The sequence below is a fragment of the Hemitrygon akajei genome, chromosome 23 (genome assembly GCF_048418815.1).
Source record: "Hemitrygon akajei chromosome 23, sHemAka1.3, whole genome shotgun sequence".
NCBI classification, from domain to species: Eukaryota; Metazoa; Chordata; class Chondrichthyes; order Myliobatiformes; family Dasyatidae; genus Hemitrygon; species Hemitrygon akajei.
In genome coordinates this window covers 50129071-50149958 of record NC_133146.1, presented here as the reverse complement: position 1 = coordinate 50149958, position 20888 = coordinate 50129071, and the positions used below count along the sequence as shown (strand labels likewise).

At 39.0% G+C, this 20888-nt stretch overlaps 1 protein-coding gene across 3 annotated transcripts; it reads right to left on the bottom strand.

Moving 5' to 3' along the window:
• Positions 1 to 1484: 1484 nt before the first annotated feature.
• uros (uroporphyrinogen III synthase) lies at positions 1485 to 20859 on the bottom strand. 3 transcript variants are annotated; one of them, XM_073027601.1, is made up of 10 exons: positions 20727 to 20859; positions 17759 to 17843; positions 17454 to 17537; positions 14476 to 14572; positions 12336 to 12413; positions 10613 to 10687; positions 9024 to 9107; positions 5761 to 5846; positions 4724 to 4822; positions 1485 to 1556 (listed from the first exon to the last, which is right to left on the bottom strand). In XM_073027601.1, the coding sequence occupies exons 2-10, from the start codon at positions 17819 to 17821 to the stop codon at positions 1500 to 1502; spliced, it is 723 nt and encodes a 240-aa protein (XP_072883702.1). In that variant the 5' UTR covers positions 17822 to 17843; positions 20727 to 20859; the 3' UTR covers positions 1485 to 1499. The 3 variants fall into 3 exon arrangements, with proteins under 3 accessions (XP_072883702.1, XP_072883700.1, XP_072883701.1); XM_073027599.1 differs by lacking the exon at positions 1485 to 1556 and adding an exon at positions 2105 to 3978; XM_073027600.1 differs by lacking the exons at positions 1485 to 1556; positions 20727 to 20859 and adding exons at positions 2105 to 3978; positions 20313 to 20540 and having other exon boundaries at positions 17759 to 17871.
• Positions 20860 to 20888: the final 29 nt, after the last annotated feature.

Genomic DNA, 20888 nt, shown 5'->3' with positions numbered 1-20888 from the left:
GCTCAGCTGAGAGCAAAAGTGTAGATTCTTTTGTAAATCGGCCTGTTTGACTGCAGCGACGTTCAGGGATCTTTGTTTCTAAGGAGACATGATAATGTAATTCAAAAAATATATAAATCGCCGGAAGAGAATTGGGAAATGCCAATGAAACGAGCAATGTAGTGTTTGGCCAACCACTTTTATATTTGTAGATGGTAATTTGATGGGTCCGAGATGTAGCACTTCTTTAAAAAATGTCAGCTTGGTTTAGTATTGGATTTTAGAAAGCAGAGATCTAGTATGGCTAGTAATCTTGATTCATTGACGCGCTTCAGTTTTTTCTAATAGCTGTATCATTGAGTACATAGTAAACCCAGTATCCTGAAATCAAAGGAACTATAATGTTCCATTTATTTAATCTTAATAACCATGATTCAATACTTTTTTTAAAATGAGTTACAGCGCGGAATAGCTCTTACCGGTCCTTCGAGCCACGCCGCCCAGTAGCCCCCCCAATTTAGCCCTTGCCTAATCACAGGACAATTTACAATGATCAATTAACCTACCAATCGATACTTCTTTGGACTGTGGGAGGAAACAGGAGCACCTGGAGGAAACCCACGCGATCACAGGGACAACATAATTTACAGGCAGTGGCAAGAAATGAACCTAGGTCACCTGTAGTGTAAAGTTTTGTGCTAACCACTGCCAAACCATCTGCTTTGGTGAAAACACCAAAAATAGAATATACCCAGGTGTCTCAGTACACAGCATTATACTTTGGCTCATAGGGTCCAGGTTTTGATCATGAGAGCTGTCATGCTCAGAATATGGTATAAGTAGCTGAAAGAATGTGAATTGTATCTAGGTAGGGCGATGCTGCTTACAAGCAAATTTTTCATTGTACTATATCATACTGCACTTGTGCAACACCGGAGGAATTCAGCAGATCAGGCCAAATCTGTGGAAAAGAGTAACAGTCAAGGTCTCAGCCCAAAACGTCAACTGTTTACTGTTTTCCATAGATGCTACCTGACCTGCTGAGTTCCTCCAGCATTTTGTGTGTGATGCTTTGAATTTCCAGCATCTGTAGGCTTTCACCTATTTATGCACAATGACAATATTCATGATTTGACTTGACTTGAAATTTTTTAATCTCAGCAAATATAAAGAGCAATTTAAATGCACGGTGATTTTAGAGTCCACCCTAGCCTAATTTAGGTTGAATAAGAAGCTTATATTTGAGGGAAAAAAATCAAAAATGACCAGAAATTGTCAAGTTCCAGATTGAATGGTGGTGAGAGTAAGAGGCAAGTTGGTTGGTGAAATCTTTGCATGCCTCCATTTTGCAAACAAGGTTTCCGTGACCAATGGGTAAAAGGAATTCAGAAGGAATGGATCTAGGCAACATTACAAGAGTATTTTTGGGCCAGGAAAATGAAATACTCTTCTTGGCCAAACAAGCCGACTAATTTCCACCTCCTTGGTCTCCAAATTCTTGCTTCTTCCCTTTATTGTGGCTAATCCAATCTCACCACAAAATCATGTGCATGTGTTCTAGTGCAGCAGGTGTTTCTCTGCAAAAAAAACACACAACCTATCATTCAGGCTGCTTGGCGCATGGTTGGCATATTTCTTCATAATATAAACTCATGAATGATGACTCTATGCTACAAATGAACTCTAAATGTGCATTTTAACTGTTTAAGGGCTTTGTTTTTGGAGGGGGGAGTGTGCTGGTCTGTAAAGCCTACAAAATATGCTATAAATGACAAATTCAGCCATTGTTGTCTGGCAGGTTTATTGAAGCTTGGAAACCTAGTTGATAATGAAGTAGCTGTTTAAAGAGAAATGAAATTTAAATGATGAATTCAATGAGGTAATTGGTGGTCTGACTTGTGTCCCATCTCCAGTAAATCAGAAGGTAGTTAACTTTGGTGCCTTTTATAATTTTTTTTTTGGTACTTTTCTCTTAAGTCTGTCAAAAGAAACTATCCAATCTTCTTTCGGAGTTAAAATTCAGCTCAAACGTTTCTCAAAATGGACACGTCTTTGTTCTGAACTATACGACAAAAGATCAGGTTGAGGCAATGTGCTTGAAAATCACAAGGAACTCATGACCTCATTATTCCTTTTTTGCAATATTTATTTTGTAATTTATAGTAACTTTATGTATTTGCATTGTACTGCTTCCACAAAACAACACATTTCACATTGTATAAGGCAGTGTTAACCTGATTCTGAATAAAGATTTACAGTTGTAATCAGATACATGGCCCATTGCTTTAATGAAAATACCTTATAATGTCATATGCAGTAGTTACTTACAAGCTAGAATCAGCCCTGAATTTCAACTATTTTACCTTATACCAAGAATATAAATAATTTAAAAGATGTGGCCATCACACTGACATGCCAGATTTCATTCGGTTACATACAGAAAAACAGTTCAAACACATTTTCTAGAAATCTTCAAGCCATCAAAATTTCTTGACAGATCATACAGTTTTGGGTAAAAATATATAAAACGACTGCAAAATATACTTCACAATCAGGATTTCTCAATTTTTTGAAAAAAAAATAGTAAAACTTGCGGCCTACAAGAGGAATTTTCATGTACTGTACTTGAAAATTAACTAGCAAGCAAATGAGATATTTTAAAATAGAGTTGAGTCAGTATATTCCACTTTGCATGCCTAGTGCATTTGACCACTTGAATTTCTACCACAAGAAATTTCCAAGTGATTCATACATACAGAAAATTTTAACCAATCTTTTTAGGTCTGTGCCAATAATAGGTTAGAATTTGTTGGTATCTCTAGTAGGGCCAGTCAATTTTTCCAATACTGATCAGGTCAATCTGATGGTAACAGACATGTAACAACTCAGTGAATGGTGGAGTCCAAGAGCGTCTCTTTAACCAAAACAATAAATGAAGACAAGAGAAGGAGGATGAATTAGTGTGAGTGAACAGAGTAGCAAATCAGGTACATTAAGAGGAATAAGTAACATTAAAGAAAGCTTAAATTAAACAAAAGAAAGCAAAGAATAAGAAATTGCATTTCTAAAAATTAAAATATGAACTTAAAATTTCCAACAGTAATTCACTACCCTAAAAAATAAAACTCTACAGTTGTTCATTTTCTAGGCCAGAGAGGTTGATCAGTAGCCAATGACCTTTAGCACATTGTTAAAGTAGGCTACCATCTTAATTAGTAAACTTTCTTCAGTGTGTTCAGTGAACAGTCAATGTGAAAATGTATCAAACTCATGAAACACAGAGGGAAGTCAAAGATGAGCTGATGTTTTTAAAGCAAGACGAAAGAAAGACCTGCTGAAATCATCTACCAATTTGTTGATTCACAATTCACTGAGTATCTCCTTAACACCTGAAGTTGCTGGCCTGATTGCTTGTAATGTTGATCACACATTTATTCACAGAATCCAGCTCAATATCGTAAGTAATTTAGAGAACCATATTAAGAGATGACAGTAATATACACAAAATTCTGGAGGAATACGACAGGCCATGCAGCATCTATAGAAAAGAGTATACAGTCGACGTTTTGGGCCAAGTCTTGATGAAGGTTTTCGGCCCAAAACATCGATTGTTTCCTCTTTTCCATGGATGCTGCCTGGCCTGCTGAGTTCCTCCAGCAGTTTGTGTGTATTACTTTGATTTCCAGTGTCTGCAGATTTTTCTCTTGTTTAAGAGATAACACTACAGATTTCTTTCTTACAAACAATGCAAACCTGGAACAATCCTGATTTAATGTAATTTTACAAAAAAAACCGGGGCAATTCAAAGTCAGGACAGATGGCAATAAGCTTATATTTTATCCATGAGAGATGAGCAATTACTTATTACTCTGTGCATTGCTACAGCACTCTTCTTATACAAGCTGCCAGATCTTGTGGTGTAGGTCTTTCAGCTGTACATTTCACAGTCAGTCCTGCTGATGTCATGGCTTCAGCTGTTGTTGTCCCTATTGCTGCAAACTGAAAAGCAAAAACATGCCAAAATGACCAAAGTTGCACCTAACATTGATGAAACGTGTACCAAAGAACTCTGCCTTTCATCTCATTGTCCATGTTGGACAAAATGAGCTAGTTGCACTAATTCCATGTCTCAGCTCTTGGTCCTGGTATACTGAGAAACTTGTAAGCCACAAAGCTCATAAGAATAGACACACTATTGGAAACATGAACAACCTGATCAGGTCTGAACCTCAGAGGTACCTAAACAATTCTGTTTCAGGCTGGAGAAGATGGCACTGTCATCTATTAAGTTCCATCTTCTTCAGCTCCTTGTAACTTACACCTGTCACCCGCAGCTTTCTGCGTCACTCCCACTGTCTCCTTCCCCCTCCAGGTATTTTACCCCCTCACCTGGATTCACCAGTCACCTTCCAGCTCTTGCTCCACCCCTTCTTCCCACCATTTTATACTGCTTTTCCCCTTTCTTTCCAGTCGTGGTGGCAAGTCTCAGCCTGAAAGGTTTCAGTCCCACACTTTCAGACTGTGAGTTTCAGGCCATCACCACCCTATGGGTTTTTAAATCCATGCCCCACTGCCAGCTTTGATTCCTCTGCTAAGGAAAATAGATCCTTCTTTGTTCTGTCTAGCCCTCTCATAATTTTATAATAGTTTTCTTCCTGGTCTGCTCCATTCCAAGAAAATAAACCTACCAGCTTTTGTTAAATGGATCAGGTACAACATGAAAAGCACACCACAAACACAGTACCTTGATTTGATTAATGGAATCTCCAGCCAATTTTTTAATGGTCTTCAAAGAAAACCTGACACCAGAAGGACTGAAGAAGGTAATGCTTGCTGGAATTCCCTAGGAGGAAAGAGAAAAAAGTGTTTTTTTTTTTTTAGTTCCAAACTGTGAATGTTAAGAAGATGGGTCAAGTCTAACTGGACCAGACCTGCTGCACATAGTCTTTCTACTCAGCAGGTCAGGCTGCATCTATGGATGGGAATAAACAATCGACGTGGGCCAGTGGTGAGAGTGGTGAAGAGGCATTGGCTCCAGTTAAGTTATCTTGCTAAGTTTCTGTTAAGTTTCCCTTTTTTCTTACTGTGTCAGGGGTATTTAGTGTAGTTTAAATGGCCATTGTGTGTTCTTCATGTCAGATGCTGGAGTCCTAGGAGATCCAGGGTCTTCCAGGGAAGTACATCTGTGTGAAATGTATCCTGCTGCAGCTCCTTGAAGACTGTGTTAGGGATCTGGAGCAGCAGTTGGATGATCTTTGACTTGTACGGGAGAGTGAGGATATAATCGATCGGAGTTACAGAGAAGTAGACACCCGGAAGTTGCAGGAGGCGGGTAGCTGGGTGACAGTCAGAAGGAATGGGATGGTGAATAGGCAGTTAGCGCAGAGCACCCATGTGGCCATTTCCCTTAATAATAAATATACCATTTTGAATACTGTTGTGAGGGATGACCCCCCAGGGGAATGCTACTGGGACCAGGTTACTGGCACTGAGCAAGGGTCTGCGGTGCAGAAGGGAAAGAGGGAGAAAAGACAAATGATAATAATAGGGAGCACAATTGTCAGAGGACCAGATAGGAGATTCTGTGGATGTGAATGGGAAATCCAGATGGTATTTTGCCTCCCAGGTGCCAGGGTCAGGGATGTCTCAGATCGTGTCCACAGCATTTTGGAGGGGGAGGGGGGGCAGCCAGATGTCTTGGTGTATATTGGTGCAAATAAAGCTAATCTTTATTTCACCGCCTAAATAGGCAGGTATTGCACCACACTCTGAATCACATACCTGCTGTGAAAAATAATCACCCAAAGCCTGCTGGAGGGAAGGATGCTGAGATGTCTGATAGACAGTGATGCTCTCCAAAGGCACATCTGAAATCAGTGCAGACATCAGAAAGCTTTAAGCCAATATAAACACCACAGTGAAAACAACTGCTTTATCACAGCTTTGTGTAAATTGGTTTCCATAGAAAATTACCAAACTTATTTATTTCACTTAAGTATTGATTAAAACCAAACATAAAATATGATTGATTTTCTTAGCAAGTACATGTACTCTCAGTGGCCACCTTATTAAGTACCATAAGACCATACGATATAGGAGACAAATTAGGCCATCGAGTCTGCTGTGCCTTATTATCATGGCTGAACCATTTTCTATCTCAGCCCCAATTTCCTTCCTCCCATATCCTTTCATGTCCAGACTAATCAAGAATCTATCAATCTCTGCTGTAAATATATCCAGTGACGTGACCTCCACAGCCACCTGTGGCAATGAATTCCACAGATTCATCATTCTCTGGCTACAGAAATTCCTCCTCATCTCTGTCGTAAAATGACATCCCTCTTTTTTGAGGGGGTGTTCTTTGGTCTTAGACTCCCCCAGCATAGGAAACATCCTCTCCACATCAACTCTATCAAGGCCTTTCACAATTGGATAGCTTTCAATGAGATCACCCCTCATTCTTTTGACTTCCAGTGAGTAAAGGCCCAGAGCCATCAAACACTCCTCAAATGACAAGCCTTGCATTCACAGAATCATTTTAGTGAACCTCCTTTGAACCTTCTTCAATGACAGCACTTCCTTTCTTAGATAAGTGGTCAGAACTGCTCACAATACTCCAAATGAGGCCTCACCAGTGCTTTAAAGCCTCTACCTTACATTCTTGCTTTTATATTCTAGTCCCCTCAAAATGAATTCCAACGTCCCATTTGCCTTCCTCACCACTGACTCAACCTGCAATTTAACCTTAGGGAATTCTGCACGAGGATTCCCAAGACCCTTTGCACCTCTGATTTTTGAATTTTCTCCCCATTTAGAATATAGTCTACCTCTTTGATTTCTTCTACCAGAGCGCATGACCATACACTCCTGACACTGTATTCCATCTGCCACTTTGCCCATTCTCCTAATTTGTCTAAGTCCTTCTCTTCCTCAAAACTACCTACCCCCCCCACCCCGTCTTTATATTTTCTACAAACTTGGTCACCAAGCCATCAATTCCATCATCCAAGTCATTGACCTATAAAATAAAAAGAATCCCCTGTGGACCACTACTAGTCACCAGCAGCCAACCTGAAAATGCTCCTTTTACTCCTGCTCTTAAGACCATAAGACACAGGAGCTGAATTAGGCCATTCGGCCCATCAAGTCCACTCTGCCATTCCATCATTCAACCCCATATACCTGCCCACTCACCATATCCCTTGATGCCCCGATCAATCAGGAATCCATCAACTTCAGCTTTGAATACACACACAGACTTGGCCTCCACCGCAGTCTGTGGCAGAGCATTTCACAGATTCACCATTCTTTGGCTAAAACAGATAGAAGCTTTACTTCTATTCTAAAAGGTTGCCCCTCAATTTTGACGCTGTGCCTTCTAGTTCTAGATGCTCCCACCAGAGGAAACATCCTTTCCACGTCTACTTTATCTAGTCCATTCAACATTCAGTAGGTTTCATTGAGATCTCCACGCATTCTTCTAAATTCCAGTGAGTACAGGCCCAAAGCTGCCAAATGCTCATATGTTAACCCCTTCATTCCTGGAATCATCCTCGTGAACCTCTTGTGGACTCCCTCCAATGACAACATCCTTTCTGAGATAAGGGGTCCAAATCTGTTGACAATACTCCAAGTGTGGCTAAAGCTTCAGCATTATCTTCTTGTTTTTATATTATATTCACCTTAAAAGAAATGCATTTGCCTTCTTTACCACACACTTAGCCTGTGAAATAACCTTCTGGGAGCCTTGCATGAGGACCCCTATGTCTCTTTGCGCCTCTGATGTTTGAATTTTCTCCCCGTTCAGATAACAGTCTGCACTATTGTTCCTTTTACCAGAATGTATTATCATACATTTCCCAATACTGTATTTCATCTGCTACTTTTTTGCCCATTTTTCCAATTTGTCTAAGTCCTGCTGCAATTACATTGCTTCCTCAGCACTACCTACTCCTCCACCTGTCTTTGTATCATCCGCAAACTTTGCCACAATGCCATCAATTCCACTCTCTAAATCATTGACAAATTGGTTTTTGGTCTTTTTTTAATTGGGTTAGTTTTGAAACCCAGACAAATTTCAAGGTGTATTTATATAGTCTTTGATAATAAATAAATCTTAAATCTGAGCGGGAAAAAAAATTACACTCAAAGGGTAGCTGCAAACTAGAACTTGTTGCTTGAATGGCATGGAGGGCAGATGCTCTCAAAAAGTATGAACACTTCAATTGTCAAGCATAGAAGACCATAAGCTGGTAAATGGAATTAATAATGACGAGTAACTATTCAATGTCATTCAATGTCTGTAGTGAGATGCTGAAGATGTTCTATAGGTCAGTTGTGGAGAGCGCCCTCTTCTTTGTGGTGGCGTGTTGGGGAGGAAGCATTAAGAAGAGGGACGCCTCACGTCTTAATAAGCTGGTAAGGAAGGCGGGCTCTGTCGTGGGCAAAGTACTGGAGAGTTTAACATCGGTAGCTGAGCGAAGGGCGCTGAGTAGGCTACGGTCAATTATGGATAACTCTGAACATCCTCTACATAGCACCATCCAGAGACAGAGAAGCAGTTTCAGCGACAGGTTACTATCGATGCAATGCTCCTCAGACAGGATGAAGAGGTCAATACTCCCCAATGCCATTAGGCTTTACAATTCTACCGCCAGGACTTAAGAACTTTTTAAAAGCTATTAGTAATGCTTTTTGAGATAGTGATTTAGATGCATATCATATTTTTTTTTACTGAGTTAAGTATTGTATGTAATTAATTTTGCTACAAGTGTATGGGACATTGGAAAAAAGTTGAATTTCCCCATGGGGATGAATAAAGTATCTATCTATCTAACTGATGTTTCCTAAGGTGTCTACATGGACCTGATTGTAAAATACAATGTTGATCTGCATCTAAAAAAAGTAAGTGCTTTTCCATTAATACTTACGGGCTTTAAAAATGTGTCATAACTGAAACAACAATCTTTCTCAGTCCTTTAAATACCATTTGATATACAATTGTATTTTCATTAAAATTTTTCAACATCAAAATTAATACCTACTATTTTCATTCAAGCACTTAGGGAGCGTCTCTCTTCTAAGTGAACCACATACAAATAGAAGAGGCAGGGAGCTTGACGATTCTTCTGTTGAAAGTAGTACAAGATGTTTTTAATCACAAAAAGACTTTTCTCACTGTACAATATCATAAAGCAAGGTCTGTATCACAAAAGGTGCAAACCAAAAATATTAAATTCAGTGAAAGAGTCAAATCTATGTTTGACCTGATCCAATAAGAAATTCATTTTCTACATTTTAAATTACTGTACATAACATAAACCAAGACGTGTTTAATTGCCAGATCAAATCTGCAGTTTCAGTTTTCAATCTTCCCAATAATTCAGCCAAACTTTGGCCTCTAATATATTGTTTTCTCCAGGGGTTCCCAATCTGGGGTCCACAGACCCCATTGGTCTATGGCTAGACTAACACTGGAAGTTACTCTTCATGCACAGAAGCTCCTTGTATCACATCATTAAACATGTGAAATTGCAAATCGGCTAGCCACTTTTTTTACAATATACTTTCAAATAGTTCACTGATATACAAAAGCTGATGCTAGCCTGTAACCTTCTAACAATAACACAAACTACTGACTGGGAGTAGAGCTCTGATGACATTACTGACAGTGCTACTTCACATGACTCACAACGTGCAGCAGAGTGCGTAACTCTGATCGAGCAAGTGCACTGCACGTTGCATTCCACCAGTACTGTGATAGAAGAGTCGATGAAGCACAGCCAGTGTCATGTGCACTCAGTGGCCACTTTATTAGGTACACCTGATTGTTAATGCAAATGTCTAGTCAGCCAATCATGTGACAGCAACTCGATGCATAAAAGCTTGCAGACATGGCCAAGAGCTCAGTGTCGTTCAGACCAAACATCAGCATGGGGGAAGAAATGTCATCTAAGTGACTTTGAACACGGAATGATTGTTGGTGCCAGACGGATTGGCTTGAGTATCTCAGAAACTGGTTATCCCTTGGGATTTTCATGCACAACAGTTTCTGGAGTTTATAGAGAATGGTGCGAGGGACATAAAGACATCCAGCCAGCGGCAGTTCTGTGGGCAAAAACAACTTGTTAATGAGAGACGTCAGAGGAGAATGGCCAGACTGGTTCAAGCTGACAGGAATGTGACAGTAACTCAAATAGCCACGTGTTACAACGGTGGTGTTCAGAAGAACATCTCTGCATACACTACACGTTGAACCTTGAAATGGATGCGCTACAGCAGCAGAAGATCACAACAGTTTCCACTCCTGTGGCCACTGAGTGTCCGTGTTCCATTTTTACTTCTGCATCATGACTGATATAATTAATTATCTCTAACTATAGTACAAATATTGTTACCATTTTCAACTTGCTATTCAAACTTGCTATTAACTAATCCAGTACAATAATTGCCATAAAGATCTTACAACAGTTGTTGAGAAATGTCCCAGTTTTAGTTATTTTCTCATCTTAAATAAAATCAATTTTACGTGAAATCAGTATTTTATTTAGAAAATGTTACTTTTATTTATAAATGACTGCCCACTAAAATGACCGTCATATGAAATGCTTAAAAAGTTATAACATGAACTTACTGCTACAGATGAACTTAGCTAGGTTTTCTGCATTTCCAGATTCTTCTCCTTGTGTTGTAAGACCAATTTCCTTTACTTATAACAAGAGGGGAAAATACATATCAATAAATTTGAAGGTACTGAAGAATACTCGTGCAAAAGCCAGGAATTTTTTTTTTATAGACTGGATAGCTCAAAAGCCTTTGCTCATTCACCTCCTTACATTTATGTTCCTCCAGACAAATTAGCCTCAATTACCGAGTGTTCATTCCTCTCTCCAATGGTACCAAAGCCCACTGTCCCACATGGACAACCTTGGTCTCCACACTATCATAGACATTTGTCACTATACCCTTCTCTGTAATTTAAAACACACTTGCTTTCTTAATTTTCGTTACTGATGAAGGGTCACTGATCAGAAACACAATTCTGTTTCTCTCTCCATTGATGCTATCAGACTACCTTGTAGACTGATCAAAAGAGGTGAAGTTATGGATTCAAATAACTCCTTCTTTCTGAACTTTTGGGCTAGGACAATGAAGAATGCATTATCCTGTCCCTAGAGGAGGTAATTAGAGTCCAAAACCATTGCTCACTCGTGCAACACAAGATAATCTAGTCCTCTTTAGTGCAAATGTATGACTACATCCCAAAATGAATAAATTCACAACTATTTCTGTCCTCCATGGCTATTCCAGAACCCCTCAACCTACTGAGCTCTACCACATGACAACAGATATAGTCTTTACTAGTCGAATTCCCAACAGCTGTGTAATTGGCTTAAGAAAATAAACTGTTGATAGTCTTTTTGCATGTCTATGTGTTTCCAGGATGCTAATAATCTCAGCATTTTCATATCACCCAATCAGATCGGATGTAAAAATTATCAGTTTCCTGTTTCAGTTGTCTGCACATGGATCGAATTTTGTGTATGGTACAAAAATTATTGTGTTCTTCTCTCTCAGCCATGATTGTTCCCTGCCAAGACCTGGCATGCTCAAAAAGAAACTGTAGGTCACATGCAACATTCATTATCTGATGTTCCTTCTCCAGGTAGCTCTCATAATCATCATGTGCCATGTGGGTGATCATGGTCTTTCCAATAGTTTGCCATTGCATTCTGCTGGGAAGTGTCATTACAAGGTGGGTGGCCCAGCCATTATCAATACTCTTCAGAGTGTTAGTGGTCACATAACCAGGACTTGTGATATTCACCAGCTCATATGACCATCCACCACCTGTTCTCATGGCTTCATGTGACCTTAATTGGTGTGGGTGGGGTGGTGGGGGCTAAGTGGCTGCTACACCTTGCCCAAGGGTGATCTGCCGGCTAGCAGAGGGAAGGAGCACCTTTCACCTTCTTTGGTAGGGAGGTATCTCCACCCCCTCACCCTAAAGCTCATAATACTCCTTCCAGAAACATACTACTAGTCATACTAGAGCAGCTTTTGGCCCTTGCCTGCTGCAGTGTCTCCTCTACTTTCCAATTCAGTTCCAGCCTCAGCTTACTGTTTTTAACTTGTCTCAACTCCTCACCCCCAGGTCTCTGATCCTCATCCTTCGAAACATCAAAATGGTTAGGACACTTCTAAATTTGTATAGCACTCTGAATGTTTGGGAATATCAATTCCAGCTTTATTCTTTCACCCCAAAGTGTCTCTGCAAGACAATTAATTTACCTTATGCGTAAAGTGATGTTTGGGGGAAATATATCTGTAATGTACATGAAACTAACTTTTCTTACCCAAATTTGCCGTAGATTTTCCAACAACATAGATAGATTTTTCGTTCCACTGTTCTGTTAAAGAATGATTGTACCATGCTGTTAAAAAAATAAGGAAATTTAATTACCTGCACTTAGATTTTTAGTTCAAAGTTATAATTATTTTAACAAGATGATATAATCAATTGTTTTTTCCTAACTTTCAATTGCAATCTGATTATTATAATGTCTTCTTTAAATGTAAACTCTGCACTATGGAAATTATACAAAAAGCATATTAATGACCAAAATGTTCTGATCGATCCCTGCAGAATATATTGGGATAGAAATTCTTACCCTAAGTGAAACATCTTTCTGTACAACAGACAAATTGGTTTCAAACTTGATCACCAAATTCAACACAATCTTTTATGGGTCAAACATTTGTTTGTGTCATCTACAGGTATGTCACATCTATTTCAGTGCCTGGGAGCTTACAGACTGTATATTCTAAAATCAGTTGACCAAAGTTTGAGGCCTGCAAATAGCACAGGTTCCTTAGTGAGAAGTAGGCCTTAACTGAAGAGCTGAGGTTTCAAAGGTACCTTTAATGACAGAGAAATGTATACAATATACATCCTGAAGTGCTTTTTCTTCGCAACCATCCACCAAAAACAGAGGAGTGTCCCCAAAGAATGGATGACTGTTAAATGTTAGAACCCCAAAGTACCCTCCCCGCAACCCTTCCTCCCGTGCGTAAGCAGCAGCAAGCAACAACGCCCCTCCCCCCACCAGCAAAAAAGAAAGCATCGGCATCCCCCCCCCACTGAGCACTCAGGCGTCAGCAAAGCAATAATAAAGACACAGGCTTGCAGTACCCCAAAGACCACTTGTTCACCCAGTATTCGACATACCACAGGCTCTCTCTCTCTCTAATAAGGGAGAAAGAGGTGTTTCCATTTCACAGATTTGGTTACGCATTAATCTTTTGTCCCACAAATTCCCTTTGAGAATTTTGTCTGGTGGTTATTTTGATTCCCCTCCTCCCCAACACTGCACTGCCAAAGGGGTTCATGCTGTAGCAGCACCCCAGCCTATGTCTGTGTCTTCTTGAAATGCTTGTTCACTTCAAGCCCTCAAACCTTTACACTCTTCCTCAGAAGGACTTCTCAATCGCTCTCTTCTCCTCAATGAAGTAAATGCTCTTTGAACATCAGCATGATGACATGGGCCCACAGATTGACAGAACAAGTCCTGTGATTAAGGTTGCACAAACTCTGCACCCTCCCTGATAGTGCTGTTTAATGCAACTTTTTATTTGATAAATTTCTGGGACAGTATGTTCAATAATTCAGAGAAAATGCTCTATATTTTCAGACTCCTGAACCAGCATGGATAACCTTAACAATGAACTGATTCTACAACCTCCAGACTTACTGTCAATGACTCTACAACTCATGTTCTCAGAGATATTTGTTTATTATTTGCACAATTTGCCTTCTTTTGCACATTGATTGTTTATGTATAGTTTTCCATAAATTATAAAAGTCAATGTCAAAGTAAATTTATTATTTCTTTATTTTCCTGTATGCCTGCAAGAAGATAAATCTTAGGGTTGTATATGGTAACATATACAGGTATGTAATTTGATAATAACTAAATTAACTTTGCCTTTGATTTTTAGAAATTAAAAAGATCTTAAATATCCCAGATATTTTTGACTAACTTTTAATCCTGATTCAAAAGCAAATCAAACTAGGCAGTAATATTTATAGCTGAGTAAACAATTATTAATGATAAGGCACTAAAAAGCACACAGATGAGATTTCCAGGAATGGTTAAATGGATAAAGTGTTTCACTTATGTGAAGAGACTAGACAAGCAAGAGCTGGTCTCCTTAACAGAGATTAAAAGGAGATTTAAATGCTCATACTGTAATTTGGAATGTTCACACGGGATGGATAGATTCTGTGATGAAAATTCTTACAATTTCCATATTATGACGGATTAAACCAAGATGAAGAACTTGAGAAAAATATATAATATGTAATTAGTGTAATTAAAATACAAGAAATTAGATTTTATTCATTTTTATTATAGTACTCATTTTATCTCTAGGGAAAAGATAATGCATTGTAATTAAATGTGTTTAAAAATTTAAAGAGTTTAAAAATTCACTCACCTTCGCTAATCTCTTTTTCTCGCAAACATAACTTCACAGCATCCACTGCTCTGGGGCTGGGAAATATCAGCCCACCATAAGCTTCAGGGTGTGCAAGCTACATTGAAAGGAGAATGAAAATGAGTAATTGCATAATTAATTTCTTAACAGTGCAGGAAGTACAATTCTAGTACCTATTGCAACATGACTATAAATATTCTAATGTGTATTTTATGTGAACCAAGTATTATGTAAACCTTTCAGAATAACTTTTTGTTAAATCACATATTGCATTTAATTGACATTATTTTCTGTAGTAAATCTCAACTCCAGTTTATTAGTTATTCCAAGACTAATATCTTGCTTGGATGCAATAATTCTGCATAACATTTACCCAAAAGTTATAAACCAGCTGTTGTCTCAAAGATCAATGACATGATTAAATATATAGGTGCTCCGAAGATAAAATAATTGGTTATTTGGGGAAATAAATAAATATATATACTAAAGTTATTATGAACTCCGTGGATCATGTGGGGATCTTCCGATATCCAGGCATTCTTTCTTTCTTTCTTTTTTCTTCTTTTTCTTTTTCTTCTATAGGGATGTTAGGGGGAGGGGTTAAGGGGAGGGGGGAAGGGTAGACAATTTTTTTTTCTTTCTGTAATTATTTGAAAACTCAATAAAAAAAATCAAAAAAAAATCAATTACATACACTAGTTTTTGAGGAAAACTACTTTCATATGCCAAAGCAAATAAATATCTGTACATTTTATTTTTTAAGCATTTATCACAATTCTGTCACTAAACACAAAAATATTCATTTATGCTTACTTCTTATTTTACCACATATTGTAAATACTCTAATATTGATGTCCAAATGATTTGAGCTTAAATATCCAATGAGCTTGTTAAGCACCTTTTATTTGCTATTCTGAAATAAAGTAAGCTTTTCCGATTTTCCCAGTTTATCTATGGATGATGAGTATTTAAGCACCATACAGCTCCAATAAAGTGCACAAAATTGATCATTATTAAAATAAACATCAGTGAGAAAAAAGTAAGTTCAGTGAAGAATTGTTTTCAGTGGAATTTGAAAATGACATTCTGAAATGACTGATTTTATTTCCCAAATTGTAACAAATCCATTGTTTGTACATGGCCACATGCAAATTTAACTCAATACTCACAGGGATGAACTTCGAAAAAAACTTAAGCCGAAGTTTCACACCAAAACCAGCTTTCATTAATATAACCCTTTTAATTGTTCTAAGGTGCTTCAAAGAGTGGAAATCAAAAATAGATGCTGAAGTATCCAAGAAGATATTTACAGATGGGTGTGTAGGAGTCTGGTATCTATTTTCTGTGTGACTGTTTTGTATTTTGTGTTGTGCATTTAATATGGCTAATTTGTCACATGGGTCGGGCGTGGTTGAAGTGAAGACTATAGTTACGTATTTATGCTTTGACCTTAGCTCAGTTTTTAGTCAGGTTAGAATTAGAGGCAGCTGGGAATGATACTTTTTTGTTGACTATTTCATTTATCGTTTAAGTATTTTAAGAATGCTTGGCTTAAGTACATTTGAATGTGCTTAGACTATTTATCTCATTGTATTGCTAGTCTTAGTTTCATTAGTTTTATGGTTACAAGATAGTTCATATTTGTTGGTTTCTCAATAAAGGATCTAATGCATTTTCATCGACTTGGGATTTTGTTACTTCTGGAGAGCACGTCATACAGGGTCAACCCCTTCCCCCCAAACCCCCCCCCCACCCCCAAGTGCTTAGTCTCTGAGCTGCTTGGTTTGTTCGAAAGTGCACATGGGGGCACTGGGGCATTTAGACCAGGTGTGAGTTCTGAGTCATGCTGTCGATATTCTGAGTTTTATGCGATTGGACTGTACTTTATATTGGTCTCCTTCGGTTTTTTGGCGTTTTCTTTCTTGTGGCCGATTGGTGGGTGGGTGATCTGTTAGTTCTTTGTGTGTGTGCAGAAGGGCAGGGTGGTGTTGGGGCTTTTGATCCTACTGTTGCTGTTCTTACTTGTGAGTGAGAAGGTTGGGGATTGTTATGGTTGCAGTTTTTTTCTGTGGGGGAGGGGTTGGGGGATTTTGGGGGCCGCGAGCTTTGTTTCTTTTTCCTGCAGGGGTAGTTGATGTATGGTCTTTCTGTATCTCATGGATATCTGGAGAAGACAAGTATCGGTTGTATGTACATGCATACTTTGACAATGAAATGAACCTTTGAACTAGGCCTCATGAAGTAGATAATTTTGAACATGTGGTAATTGGAAAAATATACATGATTGGAATTAGGATCAACCAAGTATTAGGAAGTTGTTCTAGTGCATTCAGGAAGAATGAAGAGAAGTGTTAGAGGCAATAAATTGGATATCAATTCATTGTGACATGTATTCCTTAGACTTGTTATTGATGTTGAAAGCAAAGGAGACACAGAAGATTGGTTTCAAAAGAAACTGGATATTATCTTTGCAGCCAAGGATGATCTTAGAACATCAAACAAGTTTGCCAGATGAGAGCAGATCTGATGTTGGTAGTTCAGCCATACACAATGGTGATCTGATGATCTTTAGGAATGATATTTAAAAATATCATAAAATGCAACTATTCAATCTTACATTTATTTCAGGGCTTACTCTTATTAGAATAATGCTAAAGTGGTGAACTAACATCTGCATTTCACATTACAGTCTTACTTTTTCCTGAATGTTAACTCAGACATCATAATTCGTTGCTCTTTCTGTACCTAATATAATCTATTCACTTCCTTACAATTGAATTCCATTGCCATTTAAAAAGATTTTTCTCATTTGCAAACTCCAGTATAAAATTCTCAACCACCAGAGTCACAGAACATCAGTCCTTATATATTCTGTGGCATAATTCGGATGCCCTTACGGACACAGGTTTCATCTCACTATCTCACAAAAAGTACAGAACTAATTTTCTAAGCATTTACTATTTCATTTCTCTTTTTACCTTTCTTGATAAGTCTTGAAGCGATATAAATTCAAATGATAGAACAGGAATTAAAGTTGCTTGAAGGCCACGTGAAGCAAATTCCTGATAACAAAAAGTACAAATTGGGATACATTAGAAAAATTTTAATTTATTTTCATAGGAAACTATAATGATCCAGTATATTCATATAAAATCTTCAGCCAAAAATGTCTACAATAAAGTCTGTGTTATACTGATTGACATTTCAAGTTTTTTTTTGTCATCACACACAAAGACAGTTCATATACAATAATGTAAAAATAAAATTAGTTCAGGGAACTTACCTGAACATATGGATCAGGTCCCAATTCTCCTTCTTTAGGATCTTTAAGCAAAAGGACTTTCATTTCTCTCACTTCCTTCACAGTGCTAAGAATGAGATTGCAAGTAACTGAAACTGCATGGAGCACAAAATTTGCAGACTCATTTTCATATACCGAGATACCATTGTGTCAAATAGTCATTGATGCCTTCTTTGTAGCAACACCCCTTTTAATAGATAGCTATTCACTTCCAACGGTTTAACTTGAACCACTGTGATGTCCTTGCAGTCATGAAACCACCCAATTATAACACATGTTTCAGAAGATAAGCCTTAAAGGTTGAGACTAAGAGTGCTTCTTCAGTCTCTGTAACTTCTTCTCTGTACCATTTTGTACTATTGTAAACAGCACATTTATTCACTGATTCTCTAGGGTTCAATTATATATAATTTTTTTTTTATGATTTTCCACTTTTATTCTCACTTTACTTAATAGCTTTGTATGTTTGTGAAGTTCCTTGTCCCCTTTTTCTCAGTATTTTCATCATTATGTGTTTTTTTTCATGTGCCTCATTACATTGTCATTATGCTCATTTGGGTGGCATAGTGGTGTAGTGGTTAGCACAACGCTTTACAGTACAGGCGACCCAGGTTCAATTCCTACCGCTGTCTGGAAGTGTTTGTACGTTCTCCCCGTGACTTTTGGGTTTTTTTCCGGGAGCTCTGGTTTCCCCCACCGTCCAAAGACGTACCAGTTGGTAGGCTAATTGGTCGTTGTAAACTGTCCCGTGATTGGGCTGGGGTTAAATTGGGGGATTGCTGGGCAGTGCAGCTCAAAGGCCCAGAAGGGCCTATTCCACCTTGTATCTTAATTTATCCCCTTCATCACAGAGCTTTTGTTTCTCACAGCCACAATGCATTAATTTAAAACTTCCTCCCTCCCTCTACACCCCCCCCACCCCAGAAATCCTCAAAATGAGGATTCAAACAATGAACAATTCTCAATCAACACACAAAATGCTGGTGGAACACAGGCCAGGCAGCATCTCAACCACTGAGTGCTCACCATGGTTCAGAGAACACATGGGAGGATGTATTGTTGTGGAAGATGGTGTACTCTATAGACTGCATGAACTTATTTTTCCCCCAACTTGACTAAGTGTATCAAAAAAGGTAATTCTCAACCTTTCCAACAAAAAAACCTACAAGGATCAATATTTGACTGTCTAGCAGCCCATCACTAGCTCATGATGTCTACATTCCACCTGCCATCCAGAAAGTGGCATCAGCAATTCCAGGCTCTCATATTCGATCATTCATTATGTGCCACCTTGTATGTCGTGGGCGATCATGGTCTTTCCATGACCATCATTGTGCCTGGCAAATTTTTCTACAGAAGTGGTTTGCCATTGCTTTCTTCTGGGCAGTGTCTTTACAAGACAGGTGACCCCAGCCATTAGCAATACTTTCCAGAGATTGTCTGCCTGGTGTCAGTGGTAGCATAACCAGAACTTGTGATATGTACCAGCTGCTCATACGACCAGCATCCACCATCTGCTCCCATGGTTTCACCTGATTGAAGCAGAAGCTACACCTTGGCCAAAGGTGATCAGCAGGCTAGTGGAGGAAAAGAGTGCTTTACACCTCTTGTAATATTATACCACCCTTTCAAACTAGCATTCTGCAAATATTTCTTCATGTCATTCAGTATGAGTTTCACTTACATTTTGTTCCTTCATATCAGTGTTTACTGATTCCAGCTGCTATCATTCTACACACATCCTTTGTATTACTCTCTGCTCACTGTTTCCACCACTTCATGTGTCATTCACTGTCCTAGTTACTTTAAATGTATCTGACATTCTCTATGTGCCTTTATCTTTTACTTATTACCTATTATCACTGTATTTGCTGGAATTTAGGATGAGGGGAGAAGTCTCATTGAAACCTTTTGAATATTGAAAGGCCTAGACAGAGTAGATGTAAAGGATGTTTCCCATGGTGGGAGAGTCTAGGACAAGAGGGCACAGCCTCAGGATAGAGATACAGAGAAATTTATTTCGCCACACAGTGGTGAATTTGTGGAATTTATTACCACAGGCAGCTGTGGAGGCCAGGTCGGTGGGTGTAGCTAGATGGATTCTTGATTGGCCATGACATCAAAGGTTATAGGGAGAAGGCTGGGGAGTGTGATTAAGAGCCTCGACGGGCCAAATGGCGTAATTCTGCTCCTACGCCTTAAGGTCTTATTATCTAGTATCTCTTAATCATTCTCTCAGCTACTTGTTGATTTTATTCTGTCACATTATCTTTATTCCTGACTAGTTCTATTTCTCTAAAGCCACTCACTGATTTGTTTCCTCTCTACTTGAGCCATGAATGTTTGCCTCCCACTGTCCGCCCCTCGCTCGTTGGTTGAGTTTAGCTCTTAATCAGCCCCATTGATCTATTCCTCATTCTGTCTCTCTGAATTTGTGTTGCTCACTGACTCCATCACCTACGTTTGTGAAAGACACTAATCTTGATAGCGATGGTTGTTTGTCCCATTGATCACACCTCTAGAGTTTGTTTCGTACCTGCATGATTCTCTCACCACTGTTTACATTTGGCCTTCAATGATTCTGCCTTCCCTAGAGCAGAATCTGGCCAGCAGTCATGAGTGTACAGGCAGTCGAGTGGGGCCTGAGGATGCCAAGTGTTGAGAATAATCGTGGTAGAAGAGTTAAAGCCTATGCTTACTGAGGTTTGTTAGTCAGGAAGTCAACAAGATCCAGTTGATTTCTCCCACTTGTTTTGATTGCTCAATTATTCTCTCCCCCATCCCAAACAATTAGTTGGTTGCCCCTCAAGAATTCTGCCCACATTTGTCCTATTTGCCCCTCAATTTCTGCCGCCACTGACCCCCCCAATGTGACCCTTCCCCTGATTGGCTGATCTTCCTCCGGACGGTGAGCCCACCGCCAATGACATCGCAGAATGCGGTAACTCACCTTGGAGGCCGGTTCAGTCAGGGGTCGAAGTTCGCCGGTGACATTGACAGCGTTACACTGAAGATCAGCGTCGTTCATAAGCAGCAGCTATTTCGCTAACTGTTTGAAAGGGCCGCGTGAGGTATGATTTTTCGGAAGAAACGCGATCGGTTGACGGCAATG